The sequence below is a fragment of the Schizosaccharomyces cryophilus genome, assembly GCF_000004155.1.
Source record: "Schizosaccharomyces cryophilus OY26 unplaced genomic scaffold supercont4.5, whole genome shotgun sequence".
NCBI classification, from domain to species: Eukaryota; Fungi; Ascomycota; class Schizosaccharomycetes; order Schizosaccharomycetales; family Schizosaccharomycetaceae; genus Schizosaccharomyces; species Schizosaccharomyces cryophilus.
In genome coordinates, this window is record NW_013185628.1 from 411,464 (window position 1) to 432,822 (window position 21,359).

Sequence of the window (21,359 nt, forward strand, 5' to 3'; positions counted from 1 at the left end):
AACACTTAGTACTTTAAATGTAAGCATAAGAGAAAGACTTTTTCATTTAATCAGAAAAGAAATAATTCATTTTCCTACACAAAACCTAGAAAAAATAATGTCAAACAAACTTTCAACGTTCACTGCTCCAGTAATACGACCAATTTCATCAGTCGCAAGTTTCATTTCTTCTGCTATTATGACCACGTCGGAAGCATGATTAAGGGATATCTTTAAATGTTTTATGCATTCTTTTAATGCTTCTCTTTGACGTTGATTCCAGCCATATCCAGTGTCACCGTTGTTCTCAGTCTGCACACGTGAAATAATTCGGAATGATGATGCCAGCGCATCGAGTGTTTGTTCAAGACCCTTTTCACTTTTAATAGACACCTCGTGGATATGTGATGATGGGATGTTAAGCGCCTGATGCAGGAATTTGCGCACCGGGCCCGCTGCTTCAGACGCTTCCTGAACGAGGTCGGTTTTATTTAACAGCACATGAACATGTTGCTTCTGAGCTTTAAAATTTTCGATAAGGTCAAAAATTTCGCTTTCTAAAACACATGATTCTCCGGTCCAGGTTTCAGAAGGTAATATAAGTAAAATTACCTGGGCCTGTTCTGCCTTTTCTTTCGCAACCTCAATCCCAATGCTTTCGATTTCTTGAACGTCTGGTCCTTGTCGGAATCCAGCCGTGTCGCTTAAGAACACCGGAAAGCCATGAATATCCAACAATGTCTCAATAGCATCTCGAGTGGTTCCTGGCTGCTCATTAACAATGGATACTTTTCGCTTTGCCAAATAATTCACCAAGCTTGATTTACCAGCATTTGGTGGTCCCACTACAGCTACTCGAATGCCTTGTCGAAGGATTTCTGTCGGTCTTGCCTTGGACAGATGACGTTCCATTTCAATAGTTAAGCTTTGAATTTCCTTTAATATAGGATCGAACTCTTTTTGATCCAATTCATGCTCTTCTGAAAAATCAATGGTAGCCTCCAAAAGTGCTCTGCTTTCGACTAACTTATTCTTCCATTGGAAACATATACGATACAGGTCGCCATGAGCTTGTTGTGAGACAGCATAGAGTTGCTCTGCTGTTTCAGCGTCAATGGCATCAGCAAGTCCTTCTAACTGCGTCAAGTCAGTTTTTCCATTATAGAACGCTCTCTCTGAAAATTCTCCAGGCAATGCATATCGCAAATTCGGCAACTTGGTTTGCTCAATTGCATCCAATGCTTCAGCAATAATTGCCCTACCGCCGTGTAAATGGAACTCTGCTATGTCTTCCCCGGTAAACGACGCCGGTTTCTGAAAATATAGAATCAATGCTTTATCAACAATTTGAGACCGTATAGGGTGTTTTATGGTTTGCAAAGATGCCAAGCGCGGAGGTGGTACCTTTCCAGTCAATTTTTGAATTACCTAAAATATTCGCAAGTTAGTCTATGTTTATTGAAAGTGAACTGCTCACCTTACTGGCAGAAGGTCCTGAAACACGGACAACCGAAAGGGCTGCACGACCTACAGGAGTCGATAAAGCATAAATCGTCGGTACAAATTGAGAGATACCTTGAAATCGTTGCATTACTATACCTCTTTTTCAATCTTTCATACAAAGAAGTCTTCAAGACCCGACTCGTATTCCCTTATGAGCTTGCGTGTAGAACTTTGATAAAAGTACAGAAAAAAATAGAAGCAAACTAAATTTTTAATGAAAATACAGTATCAAATAAGCTCAGTAGAGTTTATAGGTTATAACAAATCAATATTCTTTTCATGCTACTTCATATGTTCTCACTTACTACGTGTGAAATATACAATAAAAAAAATACAAAAATAAAAAGATCCTTGAGAGAAAAAAAATCCCAATTTCTTCAACAAAAATATGTGTTTTTTTGAAGGTGTATTGTAGCGTTCTGTTAGAAAACTCATTAACTTTCGTTACAATACCCTATTTCGTACACACACAGAATTTGCAGGAAAGAAGAGTTTGCCAAACACCATCTGCCAAAATGCAGCAAGACGAAGTCATTTGGCAAGTTATTGGTCATGAATTCTGTTCTTATAGGATAAAGTAAGTGATACGGAGTTAGAAGGATACAAGTGCTAACATTTGAGTTAGAGGTGAAGCATTAAATTTTTGCAGAAATGAGTACAACGTTACTGGACTTTGTAATCGACAGTCGTGTCCATTGGCAAATTCTCGTTATGCTACAGTTCGAGAGGATAATGGAAAGCTGTATCTGTATATGAAAACAATTGAAAGAGCACACTCGCCTGCAAAGTTATGGCAACGGATCAAGCTGTCCAAGAACTATACGAAAGCTTTGGAACAAATTAATCAAAATTTATTGTACTGGCCTGGGCGTCAGATTCATCGTTGCAAGCAAAGACTTACTCGTCTTACTCAATACTTAATGAAAGCCAGGAGGCTTGCTCTTAAACATCAACCTACTTTAATTCCCATAAAGCCCAAGCAAAAGCACCGCGAAACAACTAGAGAACGTAAAGCTCTGATTGCCGCCAAATTAGAAAGGAACATCGAGCGAGAATTGGTTGAGCGGCTTAAGAGTGGTGTTTACGGTGATCAGCCTCTCAACGTGAACGAGGAAATTTGGCAAAAGGTTTTGTCTGCTCGTGAGGGTCTGGTTGACGAAGCGAAGGAACAAGAAGATATCGAAAATGCCGAAGTCGAATATGTTGATGAAGACGAGGATGAGGAGGAGGAAGAGATTTCTGATTTAGAAGATTGGTTGGCTGATCAAGGTTCTGAAGAATCTGCAACTTCTGATGAAAGCGATGAGGATGAAGAAACTTCAGACGAAGAAGATGCGACATCTAAGAAACGTAAGTCTGTTGAAGATAAAAAGTCTCGCAAGAGACATGGTCCTCACATACACGTTGAATATGAACGCGAACATGAGACTGCTCCGGCCGTTCAACAAGAGCATGCCTGGTAAAGGGTTTCCAAAAAAATGGAATTTTGGGTTTCGGGTTCAGGTTTTATGCCTACTCTTTGGTTTTAGGAAAAGGGTTTTTGTTTCATACTTTATTTTGATTACTAATAATTACTTGTATTTATGCCAAAAACCGTTTATTTGTCGTAGCTTTCATCAACTATATATGCTTCATATCAATTGTAATTTTTATCAATCCGCGTAAATCCCAACAAACCAATCCTTTCATTACTTTTTTTTCAGTCGTTCTAGTTCATTTCGTAAAAGAATGTTTTCTTCTCGTAATTGTCTGTTTTCCTCAATAATCTTCACCAAATAACGATTGTCAGTTCCAATGGACTGAGATGGGAACATAGCTTCAGGCTTTTCAAAACTTACCTCAGCGACGTGTGAGGGTAGAAGGTTACATTTTAAAACCTCAGACAACATCGGGCGTTTGGATGGATCCCTTGCCGTCATCCACAAAATCAGACTAGATTCACAAACGTAATTTTCAATGAATTTATCTGGTAGGACACCTTGTCGTAAATCTCTTAATTTTGAAGCCCGCTCCATAGCCGTATCAAAAGGATGAAGAAGTTCAAAGAGAACCATACCCAAAGCAAAAACATCTATGGCCTCGGATACAGGAACGTTACCATGAGACGCTAATGCATCAAGTAGCTCAGGAGCAGCATAAGTCATAGTACCAACGTGCTGAGTAGCATCCATTGGAGATATATGTTGAAGATCTTTCGAAAAAGATACAGACTCGAGCGTTTTCCCTTCGTTGTCAATCACCAAACCAAAATCCCCCAACTTTGGTGTATAGTTATCCAAGTCATTGTTTTCCTTGTCCCGATAGCTGTACAAAGGTACAGAGCCACGATCTACTGTAAGAGATTTTGCCAAAAAGACATTACTCGGCTTTATATCACGATGAATTAGATGAGCGATTTCATGAATATAAATGACACCGTGCAAAATAGCTCGAAATAAATCTATGTGAATCTGAGCATCTATCGTGGACAAGGGAAACGAAACCCTAGAATTTCGTCGAAACAAATATGATTCCAAATCGTCCGTACAGAGTTGCATTTGAATGTATAAAATAAAGCAATTTAACGGAGCTATAGTAGAAGTGTAACGAACGCTTGAATCACCTGGAGGTTCAATAATGTCATCATAGGAAGAACCATACTTACTCGCCGAATCTCGATCATGGTAAGAGTCACTGGTTTCGCCAGCTTCGGGCGATGCTTTCTGAATATATATATTGTCCGACTGCCCCGATACTTCAGCTGCGAAAATGATACTGTCGTTATTTGAATAGTCATCATAATAAAGAGAGTCTTCTTTGTTGGCTATTGTGATGGAATCTTCGCGGCTAATGTCTAGAGACTCCAGGCCCTGTATCATTCTACTTGAAGACAAGGTAGGCTTATGTACGTTTGGCACTATTTCAGAAGTATTTTCTAACCAACTAGCATAGTACCGACTTGAAAAGCGTTAGTATAATTAGTGTACCACAAAAGAAGGTACTTACACTATATTGGGATGATCCAGCTTTGCAAGACTTTTTATTTCGCGAAAGATTTTAGTGTAAGGCATCTGTTGAAAAGTAGGAAATATTTTTTTCATGGCATATTCAGCGCCATCGACACGGTTGCGCACCCGATATACGGCGCCAAAGCCACCTTTGCCAAGGATTTGTAGCTCTTCAAAATCATTCGCATATCGAGAATGCTTCGTATGCAGCCACGGATCAGACGTAAAGCTATTTGGTTGCGAATGTTGTTGGGAACTAGAGGGATTGGAAGAAGCCGAGATTCTTTGAAGAGCTCCTTGCAATTCCTCATAAGATCTCTCTGGAATGTATCTTTCTATAGGCAATGGTGCTTGCTTACCTTGATCTTCCTCGAACAAGACCCCCCTAGCTTGAGTGATTAAGTGATGCAGAGCACTTTGATAAGTCGATCGAATTCCAGCAAGTTCCTCAATATACTCTTCATCAACAATTCCAATACGTTTTAAAGTTTGGCAAATTAACGTAAAGAGCCTTCTGGAGCGAGACGGATCTGAATCATATAATTCTTCGAAAAGGGTTAGTATATCATATGCTTATACGCGTCAGATTTGGAACATACGACAAAAGTTTTCTAGTAAAGCCGTAAATAAAAGTCTTCCTAAAAAACAAGTTGTTAGTATTTGACATAAGATTACCACCGAGCGCATGGGTGCAAAAGTTTTTAATGTTTTGGAAAAGAACACATACCATGCCTGTTGGTAGACAATTCTTTTAATTTCCCATCTTCTCGTAAGGATAAAGCCTGATCAATAGCAAGAGTATCTGTGTTAGAGGACGAAGATAAACTACCGGAATTGTGATATAGCATTTGACACTTTCCAGCAAACTCTCACAAGAAAGGATCTTTTAAAAGATAATAAATACAGACATCAACCCTTTTCTTCGATATAACCTCACTAACCTATTTATAAAGAATTCCCTTCAATTATTGTTTCTGGAAGGTTTCAGGCAATGTAAACATACTTTTGTGTGGCAGTCTTTTTTGCTACCTTGGCGAAGCATGGTGTAACCTGCATTGATAAACAAACAAATAGAACCCAATAGTAAAATATATAATGAAGGAGATGAAAGGAAATATGTACAAGCATCTCTATACTATATTTCAAGATAAATAAATAGATCGTTCTACTTTATTTCTTTTTTGGTTCTCGTAATGTACTCTACCTTGCTTTTCAAACTGATCCTTCAGAGAAACGTCGATTCCGTGAAAATAGAAATCTTAAAAAAGCTATTCTTCAGAACAAATTTAAAAAACTACGGATTTTTACATATAATATATAATTTCTTTCAATAATAGAGAAGTCAGTAATAACAAAAGTCATATATATACACTAGCGACACATCAAAACTTGTATACATATCTCTGGAGTAGAGAAGTAGAAAGCAAATCCGTTGTGGTCCAACGGCTAGGATTCGTCGCTTTCACCGACGCGGCCGGGGTTCGACTCCCCGCAACGGAAGTTTTTTAGATTTACTAATTTTTTTTTGTCTTTCATAAATATCTTATCCACCTTTGGTATTATATTTCTTCTAGTCACGTAAATATGATATATAAATATATAACATTCTAAGAGTACATACTGGTTTAATAAATATTCATAGGGTATCATCTTAAGATTGCCAACTGAACTGGAGTGAACCGTTTTCTATATTTAGTCGTCCTCTTCTAGATAGGGATATGCATTATCCTTGAAGTAGAATAAATTAAGCTTCAGTGTTTTTCATAGGAATTACACGTTCGTTGACCCACCACTTGTGCCAACTATCGTCCATAGTCAATTCGGGATGAAACGAAGTTCCCAAAAATGGACCCTGTTCAACAGCTACAACCACCTCTTTCTCCTCATGAACAATGGTTCCCAAAACATGAACATCCTCAGAATTGATAGACGAAGCAATCGGAGCTCGGATAAAGGTTGCATCAAAGGCTTCCAGACGTTTCGTATTATGAAATCTCATAAGATCGGTGGGTCGAATAGCGGTAGTAAACGACATGGTTTGAGGACCAAAGTAATTTCTAGTTACATCAATATCCATTGCTCGCAACAAGTATGGGTCGGGAAACTTTCCACCTAGAGAATTCTTGGAAAGAAGAATCATACCAGCACAAGTGCCCCACATAGGAACCCCCTTGACTACCAAGCTTTCTAATTTTTCCCGGAGATCAGGGTCAATGGTAATGAGTTTGCCCATGGTAGTAGACTCACCGCCTGGCAGGACTAGGCCATCGATGTTTTCACAATCGGCAGCAGTCTTTACGGGAAATGAGAAGACATCGTCAAAGGAGTTCAGGATATTAATATGTTCAATGAAAGCTCCCTGCAGGGCCAACACACCTATACGAACCTTTGCGTTCGAAGGGTCATGAACGCGAGAAGAGCTAGTAAACATAGAAGCCGATGACATATCGATACACAAATGAAAGAATCCAAAAAAAGGAGGAAAAAGAAAGAGAATAAATCCAACAAAAAAGAAAACTTTCTAAAAAAATAACTTAGGGCAAAAATCAATCCTTCTGAAACCCAAGCGAAAAAGTTTCTTCAATATACTAACCAAAAGGATGGCCTTCAAAAAAGGTCGTTTCTATTAAACACGTCCACGAACCAGTGTTCTTTTATTCGTAAAATTTCGCCAGGAAATTTTCTATTTTATATACTTTAAGGATCCATAGCGTTGGTGGCCAAGGTGAGTTTGCCCCCAGTGCATAAAATTATCTGATTAGATATTAGCGCGTAGCATTTTTTTCCTTTACATAATGATTGATTGGATAAGGTTAACGATGTTTGCGACAATGCTTCTCGTCAAGGTGTAAACAAAAGAGAAAAATAGAAAATAATTATACATGTACCACCGGTAGCAGATAAGAAGTTAATTTTTAGCTGGACCATGCCTATTACATTTGATCAGGTTTGCTCATTGTAGCCATCATTACTAGCAATTTCTTTCGCTTGAAACACTACATTCTCAAAGAAAGTCATGTCTCAAGCTTTAATTACGTAAACTAATAACTACGAAAGATTCCTCAAAAGGTGTAACCATTTTAGTTTCAAGTTGTATTGACAGATGGCTGTGCAAGCAACTTCTATCGATATGCAAGAATAGTGTATGGCGATTGAAACAAATCGTATTTTCTATGCTTCTTTACAGTAACAAAGTATTCTCATGACTTGGCTTTCTTATTTCTTGATTGAAGAATTACTAGCTCCTGGATATGTTCCTTCTAACATCCAAAGTGATAACCATTAAATGATAGTGAAATGCTTCAACCCTCAGTTTATCATTTCAAAAGCTGATCAGCAAATGAATTCAGTTTCGACTGTACGCTATACGGCGTAATAAAAGAAGGAAAGAAGAAAAGCCGCAATCATCCACCAACTAACTCTTTCTACAAACTGCTTTCCCAAAGAACTACCTAGACATTCCCTGAAAATATCTGCAATACATATCATGCACTGACTCAACCTTGCTCTTATCCTTCAAGACAAGCTCCAGATCCTCAAACATCTCACCATTCTTTCAATCAAAAATACTATGTATGTCACATTTGAACGAACCAACATTTGTTGTCAAATCCATGAATCACAAATTTGTCAACAAAAGATGATTCGGCGTCTCTTGCCGGTAGTGCAATAGCAAGGACACCGGTGCCGGAAAACATAGCAAGCCAGAGGCTTTCCAGCATGGACCAAAAACAAGATTAATCGGAAACACCTCAGTGAGGCGATTTCAGCGATTAAACTGAAAAGAACAGATACTACACTTGATCTAAGCCAAAAGGCAAAGAGAGAATACTGAACATGAAGTATTAGGGCCAGTATATATACCTTTTTGCTGCGTAGAACCCTTACCCTGGAAAATACTAGAAGGTCAATCATTGGTTGGTTAGTTGCCGCTCTCTATGAATGCTTGTTTGCAAAAGTATAGCAAGCATAAAAGTAAATTTATAAAAATGTTTTATTCAATTTTATTATCTGAGATTTAATATTTAAACCTTTGAAAAATTTTATCTTGTGAGTCTCTAAGCTGCATTACCCTTCCTCAGGGCGAGTTTGCCTCTTTGATAGCTACCAGTATGACCTATATTTCTGCAGTATTGGTAGGGAGTACTTTGTCCTTAGCATAACACCACAACTGGAATTAAGAAGCTTCAAAGTTGCTCATATCTTTGTATTTCTATATATAAATTTATCCAAGTAAAGCATTCTTTTGTCTTTTTAGAAAAATTTCCATCTGGAGCTTTTTTACAAAGTAGAAGAAGAATGTCAGGAAATTCAGAGTTTGAAGGGATTTTAGAATCCCTAGAACACTCTAAAACAGGCATATCTGGTTCGAAAATTTTAAAATTAACGAATTTGGCAATGGAAAATGTTGGAGAAAATGCTCAGTTCATTACTAGTGTGTATAAGTATGCGAAACGCGCTCCCAGTACCCATAAGTTAGGCGCCTTGTATATCCTAGATTCCATCGTACGTAGCTTTCAGGATGGCGCTAAAAAGAATAATGAATCATTTGAATCTCCAGTGGATGCTTCTTTTAGTGGTGGTTGGTGCAAAGCTGCTGAAGTCACTGAAAGCTTAGTTGCTGATGCAATGCATCATGCCCCTTCTGCTCATTTGGTATGTGTAGCGTTGGTATTGGTATAAGGTTCTGCTATGTTGGTAATCTCTGGCCCCTTTTGGTTTAGAATGTGTTGTGTTCTATTTTGTATGCTTCTCTTCAATTGTATATGTTTAGAAGAGAAAGTACTTGTCAGTATTGCTGTATTAACCCGTTTACCAATTATCTTTAGCTATTATTGTTTTTTCTACTGCTGTAAGGATGTTACTAACGTTTCCTGTAGCCTAAAATTTTAAAACTTTGTGACATATGGGAAAAAGCTTCCACTTTCCATCAAGACAAATTAGAATCTCTTCGGTCTAAAATCAGGCAGGCTATTGGCTCTTCTGACCAGGCTAATACTTCAACACCTGATACTACAGCTTCATCTGCGCAAGCGAACGTAGAAAATCCTGCAGCTGCAACCACCTCCACTACAGAACCTTCTGCTCCTTCGCAACCCGCAGGTGCTTCAACAAATGACCCAGCTTCTATTCTAGAAGCACTTGCTGCTTTTGCCCAGAAGGCCCCTGCACCTTCATCAACCTCTACTGCTTCAGGCACGCCAACTGCCCAAGACTCCGCATCCCATCCTGCCCCAGCAGCAGCAGCGAGCATTAGCCCTGTTCCGTCCGCTACGACTTCCCCTTTAAACCCACTACCTCCTCAGCCGGTTCCATCAATGCCTACCCCTATGTACCAGCCTATGGCTGGTATTCCTCCCTCAATGTTAGGCGGGCCTACGGTACCAAACCCAGCAGCTCCTGCCTCTGATACGGAATCTCAAAAAATAAATCTTATTAATGTTTTGGCTTCTCAAAACGTCCCAGCTCCTCAAATTGAGACTATTATTAAAGCTGCTTTTCCTTCTTATAACGCTCCTTTTCAAGGAGGCCCTCCGGCTGCATTGTCTGCTACTGCCCCTTCAGCAGGAATTATGGAACCTCTACATAGGTCTCGTAGTCCCAGTCCTCGCAGTAAACGAGCTGGTCGTACGCCTAGTCCTTCACAAATGTCTATTCCTTCTGCTATGCCTGCTAATGGTATGCCAAAGCCAACCCCTGATGGCATGCCCCGTAAGTTAGAGCGTGATATTACCATTCCTCCTGATTCCATAAAAGGTGTGTTAAATTTTTCTTTGCGTTCCCAAAGTCTAACCATTGTACAGTTTTTAGTCGTACTCTTTTCCTTGGAGGCATTACTCGAGCAGTTCGTGAGCCAGTGTTGCGGTCTATGTTTGAACGTTTCGGTGCAGTTCAAAGTCTAATTTTGAATCACAATTATAGACATGGTTTCCTTAAAATGTTCCGTCGTGAAGCTGCCGAAAAAGCACAAGTTGCTATGGAGAATGTGCCTTTTGCTGATACTACAATTCGCGTATGTATAAACTTAGGGTTTATTCCTCTGATCGTTTGCTAACTATATTATAGACAAAATGGGGTGTTGGTTTTGGTCCCAGAGAATGTTCTGATTTTAGCTCTGGAGTGAGTATAATTCCTATACGCTTATTGACTGATGCCGATCGTACGTGGCTTGTATCAGCTGAATACGGTGGTACTGGGGGTCTTCCTATCACTCCTGGTGTTGCTGTTGACGAACCAGACATTGAAATCGGGTTAGGTATTAGTTCCAAAGCTATAAGTAAACGTGGTAAAGACCTTTCTGTACGACGTGATGACAGATTACGGGGACGTAAGCCTTTCCGTGGAGGTTTACCTCATCAAGGAGAAAGACATTTTGATCCTTCTGCTGGTTGGAACAATGGCGGTGCTATGCCTAGTAATGTATATAACCCGGGTTATTCTTCTTACTATGATCCTAATTATTCTTCTGCATCAGGTTATGCAACACAGCCTCCCTGGCAACCACAATAATGTAAAGGTTCGCGGTTAATTAATTAATGGAAAAATAAATGGGTTAATAATCGGTTTTACGGTTCAATTGTTCAAGCGTTGTTAATAAGAAATAAGTACTTATTGTCTTGTATTACAACCTTAGAGCTTAATAATTACGTTCAATTTAGTAGCAGATACCAGAGTAATTATATATTTAACCGAATTAATATTATATATACAATATTGAAAAAAATAACTTGGGTACAAAAATGCTGTCAACTAATGCATATTTCCAAAAATTAAGTTTACTGCTCAGCATTTAATATATTGTACAGTTCCCAAAGCCGCTTCAAGTTGTTCCTTTTCGTGGACAAATACCAGCCATCTACCCATTTGCGCCAAAGCTTCTCTTCTGTGTATTGTTTCTTCTCAAATTCTGGGCCGACATCATAAATTTCACCGGCGTCAGAAAAAAGAGAGTTCATAGACTTGTTAATACTGTCATTACTGTTGTCCGCTGATTGCGAAACAGAATCTTCATTGTCTAAGTCATCAAGCCCAGCAAAAGGGTCTGGTTCTTCATCTATAGCTTCAGCGTTATTAATCCATCGAAATCTAGTGGGATCAAAAACCATGCCGCCCACCACTTGAATGCCTTTCCTAGCTGAAATGTTTGAAATAAGTGCCGGCTTTGAAGGAGATATAGGAGCATCAAAATCTTTTATAGCGTGATCATTACCTTCCCAACATTGTTTTGCAGGGTTATATCGCATTTTACCAACCAACTTAGGAGTCTTCGGAGAGCTCAAGTTTTTAATTAAAGTAGGCTCTCTCTTTTTGTGGAAAGATTTTATAGTTTTAGCGTTTAGTTGGTCATTAGATAGAGCTTCCAAAGTCGTTTCTTTTGAGGGAGTAACCGCATTTTTCCGATTGCCCTTATAGTTATAGGAATCATTTTTCTGAATGTTAGTGATATTAGATAACAAGTTATCGTTTCTCTTGCTACGAGTAGAGCTTGGGCGAATAGAAGAATTATGTGAGTGTTTCGGCACAGAAGAAGTAAGTTTACCTTGGTATCCATTTTCGTAGTCATAATTCACAGGTAAGTCCTCCAATGCGTCTAATTCTGTCCCGTCACCATACTTGCGCACATGTCTAGGACGAGTTCTGTATTTACTCGTTTTTGCTGCCGACTTTAAATCATCTATGTCTAAGTAAAAGTTATGGGCATTCTGAGCTTCCTGTTTCAAACTGGAAGGTGTCCATGTAGCAAAATTTGATGGATTTTCTTTCTTTGAAGAAGATGAGATGTGAGAAGCTCGAATTGTGTCATGAGAATAAGGGAAGCCGTTCTGAGTATACTTCGATGGGGAATTTGGGTGTTGTTTTGAGGGACTTGGGGGATTAGAAGATGGCGCTTGTTCATTTGAAAGAGAAGGAAAAATCTCCTTGCATAAAGGATAAGCTCTGGTCTCCTGGGGAACCTTTGGATGGAAAGCAATGGTGGAGGATATATACGGATGCTTTGGATTAACAGTGTTAAGTTCGGGAGCTTTCTTACGAAAAATAGTTTCTGGTTCTTCTGTCGGATCAAGCTCAAAATCGTCCCAAAAATCATCTTCTTCTCTAGCAGAAGAGGGGGTTCGAAGAGATGATTGTTCGACACTGGAAAAGGAGGATTTTGGATCGATATTTCTATTCTTCCTTTGTAGTATCTCAGCAAGATCGGTATCGGGATCGATTTCTAAATCGTTCTCAAAAGACGAGAAATCATCAAAATCATCATACAAAGCGGAATTAGAACTATTAAAAGATCTGGCAGCAGTATCTGCGTGCGGTTCATAGTCACTTTCGGGTGCAAGGGTATGTATACTAGGTCGAATGGTAGTTGGATGTGAAGCACGGATGGTTTGATTTTGGTCTGCAGAAGACAAATGACTTGGTCGAACAGTCTGAAACTCTGAGTTAGTTTCCCCTTCGGAAAAATCAAAGTCGTCTTCATATTCGTCGACACGTCCTTTATGGTTCGAGTCACCGTGAAGCTGACAAACATTGGAATTCATCGACTTGTCAAGTAAAGGAGAATTGGAAGAAGGGTTGAGGGAAAGAGAGTTGAGCCTACCGAGAGAGTTTTCGAAGGAAAAGTCATCATCAGGAGTAGTGTCAGCGCTTGTGGTGGTGGTAGCTATGGACTGAGCAAACAGGCTAACGTTGTCAGCGTCTGATGCAAAATCCGGATCATCGTCCCAGCTCTCAATTTCAGTCATTCAAATTTGTCTTTGAGTAGGATAGAGAGAAGACTAGTTTCTAAAAGGTGGCTTGAATTTAATCGCCAGAGAAAGGTTAATGAAACATAGAATGCCAACTGTTCGTAAACAAACTCTAGGAAGATCTATAGGATTTAAGGACAAAACGAAAAGATTTGCAGAATAGAAAAAGTAGAGAATTCAATAAACTAACGAATAAAAGAAAGCGACGAGAAAGCAGTCGTCAAATTGGAAAGATGAGAGGAAAGCACTAGGTGAAAAACAACAAGCAAATCCTTACCAAAAGTCTTCCTTATAACTAGAAAGAAATTGTAATTTTTAACAATAAACAGAAAGTAGTCTCTTCTTTTTTTTTTCTTTTTTCTGCTTCTCTTACTTCAAGTGTTAAGAAGGTGTGGAAAAGGGTATGTCGTAGGAATCCAAAGCAGGGATTCAAACAAGGTAACCAAAGCACTAGACTGATGTTGTCAACATGGAAGGAATACATCCTTTGAAACTAAATTAATGATTCAACTTCTTTCTCGAAATTTGAAACCATAACTTTTTGAGATGCTACTTGGACGATTTTCATTTTCTAGGAACCCATCTAAAAGACGTTGGGTTAGGAAGGAGAATTAGGAATTTATATGAAAAAGATAATTAGATAATTCCGTAAGCTATGTAACTTTGAAACCGAAACGACCAAGGCCATCATCGTTGGACGATTTCATAAAACTACACTGGACCCATTAATGTCTTGTCAAAGCTTAAAGTACGAGCGACAAGTTATGATCGCCTCTTCCTGATTCTCCTTATGTAGAAATCGGGGTTTTTAACGAGAGAAGCCTTGCCTTGCATGTTTCTTAAATCATCTGCAAGAGAAGGAAAACAAGATTCCTCTATGTTTAAAAGACCTGGTCTCTTTCAAGAAACCTTCAAAAGAATCCTTTAGACTACGCTCTGCAAATCCATAGATACAACGTTTGTGATTAAAACCATTCAGACTTTTGTTTTTTTCCTTTTGGAATACCTTGTGTTTGTTTATTAACGAACGCGTAGGAACTCTAAGGAGACCTGACCACCAAAGACAAGGAAAAATAGCTTTAGGGAAGCTGGGTGTACTCCATCCTAAGGTGCTACGAAGGGAAAAAGTCGTCCGATTTTATATAAAAAAGGTGATTTTTCAGATCTTCTTTTTCGTATATAAAGCGTCCCAATCCAGTGCATAGAACAAGACTGTTCACGTTTACATTATTCAGAAACAACTTGACTGTCACAAAGTTAAGGACTTGTTTTTCTAATACTTGCATCAATATCCCGTCTATAAACCTACGAAGAAACAAGAGAAATTAAAATACTGCTCTTCTATAGATTCACTGCATTTTCCTGTCAACAACATGTCATGCCGTATTCAGGTCGAACCTACGGGTAAACTTATGGAAGAGTTGATTCTCGATGTCCAACAAAAAATTGTTGCTGGACTCGAAGCCATTGATGGCCAAAAATTCTACCAAGACAGATGGACCAAAGGCGAAGGCGGTTACGGTATTTCTTGTGTGATCCAGGAAGGAAATGTCTTTGAAAAGGGTGGTGTTAACACCAGTATTGTCCAAGGGGTTTTAAGTCAAGATGCTGTCCAAAGAATGAGAGCCAACCATGAAGGTATTGATCGCAGTGCGAAAGAATTGCCCTTCTTTGCTGCGGGTATTAGCATGGTGATCCACCCAAGCAACCCTATGGCCCCTACGACTCATCTTAATTACCGCTATTTTGAACTAGTTAACAGCGATGGGAGAAAGATTTGGTGGTTCGGCGGAGGTGCAGACTTGACTCCCAGTGTTCTATTTGAGGACGATGCTAGGCATTTCCATAAGTTGCACAAAGATGCCTGTGACCGCCATGATCCAACCTTCTATCCTCGTTTCAAAAAGTGGGCAGACGATTATTTCCTCATTAAGCATAGAAAGGAAACCCGCGGCATCGGTGGTATCTTCTTTGATGACTTGTCCGAAAAGGACCCTAAAGATCTGTTCGCTTTTGTCAAAGATTGTGCTTACACTTTTCTTCCTTCCTATATACCTATCATGGAAAAAAGAAAGGACATGGAATTTACCGAAGCCGATAAAGAGTTCCAGCTCATCCGCCGTGGATATTACACGGAATTCAACGTTATGTATGATCGTGGTACTTGGTTTGGTCTTCAAGCTCCTAATCCCCGCGTCGAATCCATCCTTATGACACTTCCTCTACACGCTTCTTGGCGCTACAATTATGAGCCCAAGGAAGAGCGCCATAAAGCTCTTTTGGAGGCAACCCACAATCCCGTTGAATGGGCTTAAGAATCGCTTTCTCCTGTGCTACTTACTCTTTGTCCATAGTTTTATTTTTCTTCATACCTTTCCCATACTTCTTCGGCATTAGCATGGGCATTATGTTCTTCTCGCTTGTTTAATATTCTGTCCTAATATATCTTCCTGTATTTTGGATAATTCTACTTTTGCGTTTGTTTTAATGAATTTGATTAATCAACTCGGCCTTCCTGGTTTATTTTTCGTTTGTAAAAGTATTGATCCTGCTATTTCTGGTTTTCCTAAACATTACTTTATTCCAACAAAAATAACCCTGTAACCCTTCAATGGCAGTCGGTTTAAACACGTTTCAAAGAAGAAAAAAAAACAAAGGCGTAAGACACTCATACATATTATTTATCGAATGCTATCGAATAAATCGTAAGGATTGAAAAGTTATAAGTCGTAAACTTTGCTAATTCCAACTGAGAGATGGGAGATACGAGACGAAACATACTGTAAGAATCATTTCTTCTTAACAGTTGCAAACAGACGGTTTAATCCATAAATTTTTTACATTCAAAGCTAGGCGGCCGATTTGGGTCCGCCGATAATGTGCATATATACCTGAATATTATGTTAGTGCTCAAGTGTGAAACGGCTATTCTATAGCAAGTACCCTAAAGATTGTAATGTTGAAAATAACTGGGTCTCTAAACCCCCAAGTTCAACGCAACTCAACTGGTTTGTCTCATTCAACCGACAGACCTTTTTTTTGTCGTTTTCCAGCCCTTCAACAAAAACTCGTTCTCCTTCTTTGGAATTTCCTAAAAATTCTCGTAATGTATTGTCCATTTTGCGTTTCTTTTTCAAACAGTGTCACAAGAGCTTACGTGGAAAAGGTAAGTCAATAGGCTTAATTACGTGGTAACTCACTTCCCATCCAGGCAAGCCACGTTGACGTTTTCTTACAAGATAAATCAACCAAAACTTTCGTTTTTCATACTGTTCTTTATCTGTTCTTACATTACGAACAATAGCAGAAAGTTACTATCTACGTTCATTCAAAGCGATACTTGAATCACTCACTACGTTTAATATTACTAGCACGCTACTAAACCAGAATCCTCTGAAAACAAGTATCATTTTTGAATACTACATATATCAGAGAAAAAAGCATTATAACTGTCTGCTGCTGATGAGAAGAGGAAGGATAGTAAAAAGTAAAATCAAAGTCAGATATCTGTTAAAAAGATAGAATGTCATCAGACGTTAGTTAATTAATTTGATCAAGAAGGACATATCACGATATGCCTAGTTGTTAAATGAGCGTAGACATAAGCATAATAAACATACAAGTGGAACACTTTTAAAATTTATTCCACGTTTGTTTACTCCTTAAGCTCTTGGGCAATCTTCTCAGCCTTCTTAATGGCATCGTCAATGGAGCCAACCATATAGAAAGCAGATTCGGGCAAGGAGTCGTGCTTACCCTCAACAATTTCAGTGAAGGAACGAATCGTATCCTTCAAAGAAACCAAGCGTCCCTCGATACCAGTAAAGACTTCAGCGACAGCGAAGGGTTGAGACATGAAACGCTGAATTTTACGAGCACGTTCAACAGTCAACTTGTCAGCTTCAGACAATTCGTCCATACCAAGAATAGCAATGATATCCTGCAAAGACTTGTATTCTTGAAGCATTTGTTGGACATCACCAGCAAGCTTGTAGTGTCCCTCACCAATAACACGGGGATCCATCATACGAGACTTGGAGTCAAGAGGATCAACGGCAGGGTAGATACCAAGCTCAGAAATACCACGGGACAAGACAGTAGTAGCATCCAAGTGAGCGAAGGTAGTAGCAGGAGCAGGATCGGTCAAGTCATCAGCTGGGACATAAACAGCTTGGACGGAAGTAATGGAACCTTTCTTGGTAGTGGTAATACGCTCTTGCATAGCACCCATATCAGTGGACAATGTGGGTTGGTAACCGACAGCAGAGGGGATACGACCAAGCAAGGCAGATACCTCAGAACCGGCTTGAGTGAAACGGAAAATGTTATCAATGAAAAACAAGACATCTTGGCCTTCAACGTCACGGAAATATTCGGCGACAGTCAAACCAGTCAAAGCAACACGGGCACGAGCACCTGGGGGTTCATTCATTTGACCGAAGACAAGAGCAGCCTTGGAGTCGCCTCCCAATTTGATGACACCGGTTTCCTGCATTTCGTGGTACAAGTCATTACCCTCACGGGTACGTTCACCAACACCGCAGAAAACAGAGTAACCACCATGAGCCTTAGCAATGTTGTTGATCAACTCTTGAATAAAAACAGTCTTACCGACACCGGCACCACCGAAAAGACCAATTTTACCACCACGGGCATAAGGGGCAAGCAAATCGACGACTTTAATACCGGTTTCCAAAACTTCGGGAGTAGTAGATTGATCTGCGAAAGAAGGAGCATCAGCATGAATAGGGGAGTATTTGACAGCATCGATGGGGCCACGTTCATCGACAGGCTCACCAATGACGTTCATGATACGACCTAAAGTACCAGGACCGACGGGAACACTAATGGGAGCACCGGTATCAATAACATCGGTACCACGTACCAAACCCTCAGTACCATCCATAGCAATAGTACGGACGGTGTTTTCACCGACGTGTTGGGCAACTTCCAATACAACACGCTTGTCGGCCATATTCACCTCCAAAGCGGTCAAAATACTAGGTAAAGATTCAGAATTTTCAAAATGACAGTCAACAACGGCACCGATAACTTGTTTAATGGTACCCTTGTTCTTCCTAGCGGCTTCCGTAGAAGCACATCTAAGGCTTGCAAATTTTGCGGCATTTAGCCATGATTTTTTAGAGTTTTGTAATCTGTTCGTAACAAAGGGGGATTTTGTTGCTAAAGAAAACTGGCGAAGTCCGCTAAGCGCCTGTTTCTTCAGCATCTTGTAAGCGGTAGGTTTCTTCCGATCGTGTGCGAAGGGTGAGTTTATAATCCATGTAACAAGCCATATGGTCCTATGTCCGTAACCAACACTTACATAAAAAATACAATAGATATATTAAATAAAATCTTTTATATTTTATATCAAATTCTTTTTGTATATTTTCGTTTTATTCCTTTGTTACCGATGTTACTTTGGAAATTGCTGAACCAAGGTCAAGCTCGGATGTAAAAAGTCATAAAAACGCGTTTCCGCTGTATTTAAAAACAATGATTTTATTTAACAAATCTTTCTTTCAATCTTTGGATTATAATATGAATGGGTTTTTTTACCATTAAGTCTTGGACTACCGCGGTGGGTTCCACGAACAGGCGCGGTACAGTGCAACGGATATCTAAGCTGGCGGTCCTTGAAACCAAAGTCGATGTGAAGAACCCTCAAGGTTTCAGTATTATGCTTTCATTTTTATGAATTACGAATTTGTTTATGCTTACCTATTTCTAAATTTTTCAATAATATTTGTGCTACTTTTTATCTCTTCTTCAACTTGTCAATAGAATAGAGAAATCGAGTTTTATTATATTTCACAAACGTATATTTCTGATATAATCAATCGTCAACAAGTTTATCTCTCAGAGTTCGAGTTCGTAACAAACTTTGATCATGAATAATGGAAATTAAAAAATTAAATATAGGTACTTGAAAGAATATGTCATTCAGAAACCCTCACAAAACTCCTTTCCTCGGCATCATAATTGTAGAGTTTACATACAGTAGAATAGCGATCTGATTCAATACAATAAAGAGTATGTAAGGGAAGTCCTACATCAATAATTTCCTAAAGAGGGTTAGCTTTTCTAAAAGTGGACATGCAGCAATTATACACATACTTCAGGACTATAATTGAGAAAATAGGTCATCAGGATATTCGACACCACTCGATGTGCGATGACCAAAACATTTGCAGAGCTCCTTTCCAATTCTACAATGATCGGTTGCAAGCGATGAACAACATCCAAATAACTTTCTCCGCCAAGCCCAGAAAATCGGTAAGAAACGTCTTTTTGCTGAATGACCCGGTATTCTTCAGGAAAATTTTCAGCAAATTCTTTCAGTGTTAAGCCTTCGTGGGAACCAAAATTTAAATCATTCAGCATTCGCATTTTCTTGACATCGTATACCGCAGGATTAAAGAACTGTGATGTTTCCACAGCACGCTGTCGAACGGAAGACCAAACATTAAAGCCTTCTTCCTCAAAGCTCAGTTTCTTGGAGTTCAATCTTTCGGTCGTTTCACGTAATTGCCATAACACACGTTGTCGGTCGACAAATTTTGCCAAATCTTCGGCATATTGCACGCCAAGGTCGGTTAATGGAGCATCTCCTCCTACTCTGCCAGCAATGGTATCATTGGATTCTCCAGGCCGAGTCAGCCATATTTGACGTTTCCTGATATTCAAATTGAGCATGAAGTAGACGGCTTGACCAGTCAAAAACCCTTCAATGTTATGTGTAATGACTTTAATTCCTACGTTGATAACTTTAACGTATTGCAAAAAGGGAAGGCCTTCTTCGCGTTCATCAATAGGCTCATAATATTTCCGATATAATTCAACACGCTTTTGTAAATCTACTAATGCTTCTTCTGCATCAAACCCTTCGTAATCAGGGCCTCTAGCTTTTAAAACCATGTTTTGTTGAAAAAGCTACAGGAAGGGTCAGTAAAGTAAAGGTAACTATAAAAATAAAGTTATGACTTACGGCTTCATCAGTACACACGCTTTCCAAAAACATTATACCTAACTTTTCCTCTTGGCTAATTCGGTCATATATTAATTTTCTTCTTTGAAACGTAGAGTTGGTGGCATCTAATACACCGATTACACCATTTTCGTTCAGTAACCAACGCAATAGGTTTTCAAGAGTTTCCATGGCTAGATATTCTCGAAAATTTGCTAATTCCTGATTTTCAAAGTCGAAGAATGGAGCAGACATGGAATATTTGCTCGCTCCTTCTTCACGACGTTTATCACCAACACTGAAGAATCGACAATTATACCTAAGCCAATTATAATAGCGAACAAGCCTAAATGTTACAAATGTATTAGCACCTGAGGAATAATTTTCTAGAGACATACTTGGAACCGATATACGACTTTCCTGTTGCGGGAATTCCCACAAGCACAATCACCAACTTTTCTCTAATGCCGTAGGATCCACAATTCATTTCATTTTCAGCTTTCCGGGATACGGTCAGACCAGGAATATCGATTGTTGACTCTTGGCGGATCTGGTGTTTGGCAATCTTTCTGGTTTTCACTCCTAATGGAGTAGATCCACCATCTTCTTCTCGTATGGAAGGAAATAACTCACTAGTATTTGCTTTTTTCTTGACATCATATAACAGAGGAGGCTTCGGACTTAAATCTTCGAGCTTTATGTCTTCTTTTTTAGGTATTTGATTTATACCGGAATGGATCTCTCTAGTCGCCGCAATTGATGGCCTTCGAGGCTTCCGTTCCGGGTTCCTTGGCTCCGGTTGTACAATTTCAGGAGAAAACTGTACCTTTTTTGATTCTTTCGCAGAATTGCTTTCGGAATTGGAACTATCTGACAAATTGCCATTGCCATGCTTATTTAAAGAACATTGCTTCATATTTGTTTACTTCTTTATTGTTTTTCCTTCTAACTAGCCCAAATCAATTGACTTTCCGGTTTCAATTCACGTTCGACTTCTTTCAGAAGTTCAATAAGCGACCAAAAGCGACGAGCGCCAAACTGTTTAGTAATTGTTATATGTTCTTGACACAGAATTGGTCCTTTCTTTCATATATAGTCTTAATGTTAGTGATTGGACAGGTGATCACTCATCCACTTTCTCTTACCTAGTATGTATGGACAGGTAACATTGACTGGTCC

At 39.2% G+C, this 21,359-nt stretch overlaps 10 protein-coding genes and 1 non-coding gene across 11 annotated transcripts; 4 read left to right on the forward strand and 7 right to left on the reverse strand.

Annotated features, from left to right (window-relative positions):
* Positions 1 to 66: 66 nt before the first annotated feature.
* On the reverse strand, positions 67 to 1,854 carry SPOG_00706 (GTPase; the record flags this gene model as incomplete). Its single annotated transcript, XM_013168881.1, has 2 exons — positions 1,457 to 1,854; positions 67 to 1,407 (listed from the first exon to the last, which is right to left on the reverse strand). Exons 1-2 carry the CDS (start codon positions 1,568 to 1,570, stop codon positions 67 to 69), a joined length of 1,455 nt encoding a protein of 484 aa, XP_013024335.1. The 5' UTR covers positions 1,571 to 1,854.
* Positions 1,855 to 1,964: 110 nt separating this feature from the next.
* Positions 1,965 to 3,074, forward strand: SPOG_00705 (nuclear HMG-like acidic protein Mak16). The gene is made up of 2 exons (XM_013168880.1): positions 1,965 to 2,059; positions 2,108 to 3,074. The coding sequence occupies exons 1-2, from the start codon at positions 1,998 to 2,000 to the stop codon at positions 2,943 to 2,945; spliced, it is 900 nt and encodes a 299-aa protein (XP_013024334.1). The 5' UTR covers positions 1,965 to 1,997; the 3' UTR covers positions 2,946 to 3,074.
* Positions 3,058 to 5,430, reverse strand: SPOG_00704 (PEK protein kinase Hri2). Its single transcript, XM_013168879.1, has 4 exons — positions 5,197 to 5,430; positions 5,069 to 5,107; positions 4,468 to 5,014; positions 3,058 to 4,419 (listed from the first exon to the last, which is right to left on the reverse strand). Exons 1-4 carry the CDS (start codon positions 5,315 to 5,317, stop codon positions 3,171 to 3,173), a joined length of 1,956 nt encoding a protein of 651 aa, XP_013024333.1. The 5' UTR covers positions 5,318 to 5,430; the 3' UTR covers positions 3,058 to 3,170.
* A 467-nt stretch (positions 5,431 to 5,897) lies between these two features.
* SPOG_16306 lies at positions 5,898 to 5,969 on the forward strand. The gene has a single exon. It is a non-coding gene; the product is annotated as a tRNA-Glu (tRNA).
* A 244-nt stretch (positions 5,970 to 6,213) lies between these two features.
* SPOG_00703 (glutamine aminotransferase subunit) lies at positions 6,214 to 6,915 on the reverse strand (the record flags this gene model as incomplete). Its single annotated transcript, XM_013168878.1, has 2 exons — positions 6,214 to 6,581; positions 6,612 to 6,915. 2 exons carry the CDS (start codon positions 6,913 to 6,915, stop codon positions 6,214 to 6,216), a joined length of 672 nt encoding a protein of 223 aa, XP_013024332.1.
* Positions 6,916 to 8,597: 1,682 nt separating this feature from the next.
* Positions 8,598 to 11,203, forward strand: SPOG_00702 (RNA-binding protein Seb1). The gene is made up of 4 exons (XM_013168877.1): positions 8,598 to 9,125; positions 9,350 to 10,226; positions 10,274 to 10,482; positions 10,536 to 11,203. The coding sequence occupies exons 1-4, from the start codon at positions 8,769 to 8,771 to the stop codon at positions 10,977 to 10,979; spliced, it is 1,887 nt and encodes a 628-aa protein (XP_013024331.1). The 5' UTR covers positions 8,598 to 8,768; the 3' UTR covers positions 10,980 to 11,203.
* On the reverse strand, positions 11,084 to 13,610 carry SPOG_00701 (two-component GAP Byr4). Its single transcript, XM_013168876.1, has one exon. The coding sequence runs from the start codon at positions 13,205 to 13,207 to the stop codon at positions 11,246 to 11,248; it is 1,962 nt and encodes a 653-aa protein (XP_013024330.1). The 5' UTR covers positions 13,208 to 13,610; the 3' UTR covers positions 11,084 to 11,245.
* A 579-nt stretch (positions 13,611 to 14,189) lies between these two features.
* SPOG_00700 (coproporphyrinogen III oxidase) lies at positions 14,190 to 16,739 on the forward strand. Its single transcript, XM_013168875.1, has one exon. The coding sequence runs from the start codon at positions 14,584 to 14,586 to the stop codon at positions 15,523 to 15,525; it is 942 nt and encodes a 313-aa protein (XP_013024329.1). The 5' UTR covers positions 14,190 to 14,583; the 3' UTR covers positions 15,526 to 16,739.
* Positions 15,867 to 16,431, reverse strand: SPOG_05156 (uncharacterized protein). Its single transcript, XM_013169154.1, has 2 exons — positions 16,154 to 16,431; positions 15,867 to 16,101 (listed from the first exon to the last, which is right to left on the reverse strand). Exons 1-2 carry the CDS (start codon positions 16,327 to 16,329, stop codon positions 16,032 to 16,034), a joined length of 246 nt encoding a protein of 81 aa, XP_013024608.1. The 5' UTR covers positions 16,330 to 16,431; the 3' UTR covers positions 15,867 to 16,031.
* Positions 16,534 to 18,522, reverse strand: SPOG_00699 (F1-ATPase beta subunit Atp2). Its single transcript, XM_013168874.1, has one exon. The coding sequence runs from the start codon at positions 18,438 to 18,440 to the stop codon at positions 16,866 to 16,868; it is 1,575 nt and encodes a 524-aa protein (XP_013024328.1). The 5' UTR covers positions 18,441 to 18,522; the 3' UTR covers positions 16,534 to 16,865.
* Positions 18,523 to 18,994: 472 nt separating this feature from the next.
* On the reverse strand, positions 18,995 to 21,316 carry SPOG_00698 (6-phosphofructo-2-kinase). The gene is made up of 4 exons (XM_013168873.1): positions 20,579 to 21,316; positions 20,202 to 20,526; positions 19,331 to 20,146; positions 18,995 to 19,278 (listed from the first exon to the last, which is right to left on the reverse strand). Exons 1-4 carry the CDS (start codon positions 21,094 to 21,096, stop codon positions 19,153 to 19,155), a joined length of 1,785 nt encoding a protein of 594 aa, XP_013024327.1. The 5' UTR covers positions 21,097 to 21,316; the 3' UTR covers positions 18,995 to 19,152.
* Positions 21,317 to 21,359: the final 43 nt, after the last annotated feature.

Bases quoted from the DNA above. Each gene is read 5' to 3' on its own strand.
- SPOG_00705 (XM_013168880.1), top strand. From the start codon at position 1,998: ATGCAGCAAGACGAAGTCATTTGGCAAGTTATTGGTCATGAATTCTGT. The intron at 2,060-2,107 runs GTAAGTGATACG...CATTTGAGTTAG, and splicing joins TTCTGTTCTTATAGGATAAA to AGGTGAAGCATTAAATTTTT.
- SPOG_00704 (XM_013168879.1), bottom strand. From the start codon at position 5,317: ATGCTATATCACAATTCCGGTAGTTTATCTTCGTCCTCTAACACAGAT. The intron at 5,015-5,068 runs GTATGTTCCAAA...CCCTTTTCGAAG, and splicing joins TTTACTAGAAAACTTTTGTC to AATTATATGATTCAGATCCG. The intron at 4,420-4,467 runs GTAAGTACCTTC...ACGCTTTTCAAG, and splicing joins CTGGATCATCCCAATATAGT to TCGGTACTATGCTAGTTGGT.
- SPOG_00702 (XM_013168877.1), top strand. From the start codon at position 8,769: ATGTCAGGAAATTCAGAGTTTGAAGGGATTTTAGAATCCCTAGAACAC. The intron at 9,126-9,349 runs GTATGTGTAGCG...CGTTTCCTGTAG, and splicing joins ATGCCCCTTCTGCTCATTTG to CCTAAAATTTTAAAACTTTG. The intron at 10,227-10,273 runs GTGTGTTAAATT...ACCATTGTACAG, and splicing joins TCCTCCTGATTCCATAAAAG to TTTTTAGTCGTACTCTTTTC.
- SPOG_00701 (XM_013168876.1), bottom strand. From the start codon at position 13,207: ATGACTGAAATTGAGAGCTGGGACGATGATCCGGATTTTGCATCAGAC.
- SPOG_00700 (XM_013168875.1), top strand. From the start codon at position 14,584: ATGTCATGCCGTATTCAGGTCGAACCTACGGGTAAACTTATGGAAGAG.
- SPOG_05156 (XM_013169154.1), bottom strand. From the start codon at position 16,329: ATGGACAATACATTACGAGAATTTTTAGGAAATTCCAAAGAAGGAGAA. The intron at 16,102-16,153 runs GTACTTGCTATA...CATAATATTCAG, and splicing joins TCAACATTACAATCTTTAGG to GTATATATGCACATTATCGG.
- SPOG_00699 (XM_013168874.1), bottom strand. From the start codon at position 18,440: ATGCTGAAGAAACAGGCGCTTAGCGGACTTCGCCAGTTTTCTTTAGCA.
- SPOG_00698 (XM_013168873.1), bottom strand. From the start codon at position 21,096: ATGAAGCAATGTTCTTTAAATAAGCATGGCAATGGCAATTTGTCAGAT. The intron at 20,527-20,578 runs GTATGTCTCTAG...TGTAACATTTAG, and splicing joins AAGTCGTATATCGGTTCCAA to GCTTGTTCGCTATTATAATT. The intron at 19,279-19,330 runs GTATGTGTATAA...AACCCTCTTTAG, and splicing joins TTCTCAATTATAGTCCTGAA to GAAATTATTGATGTAGGACT.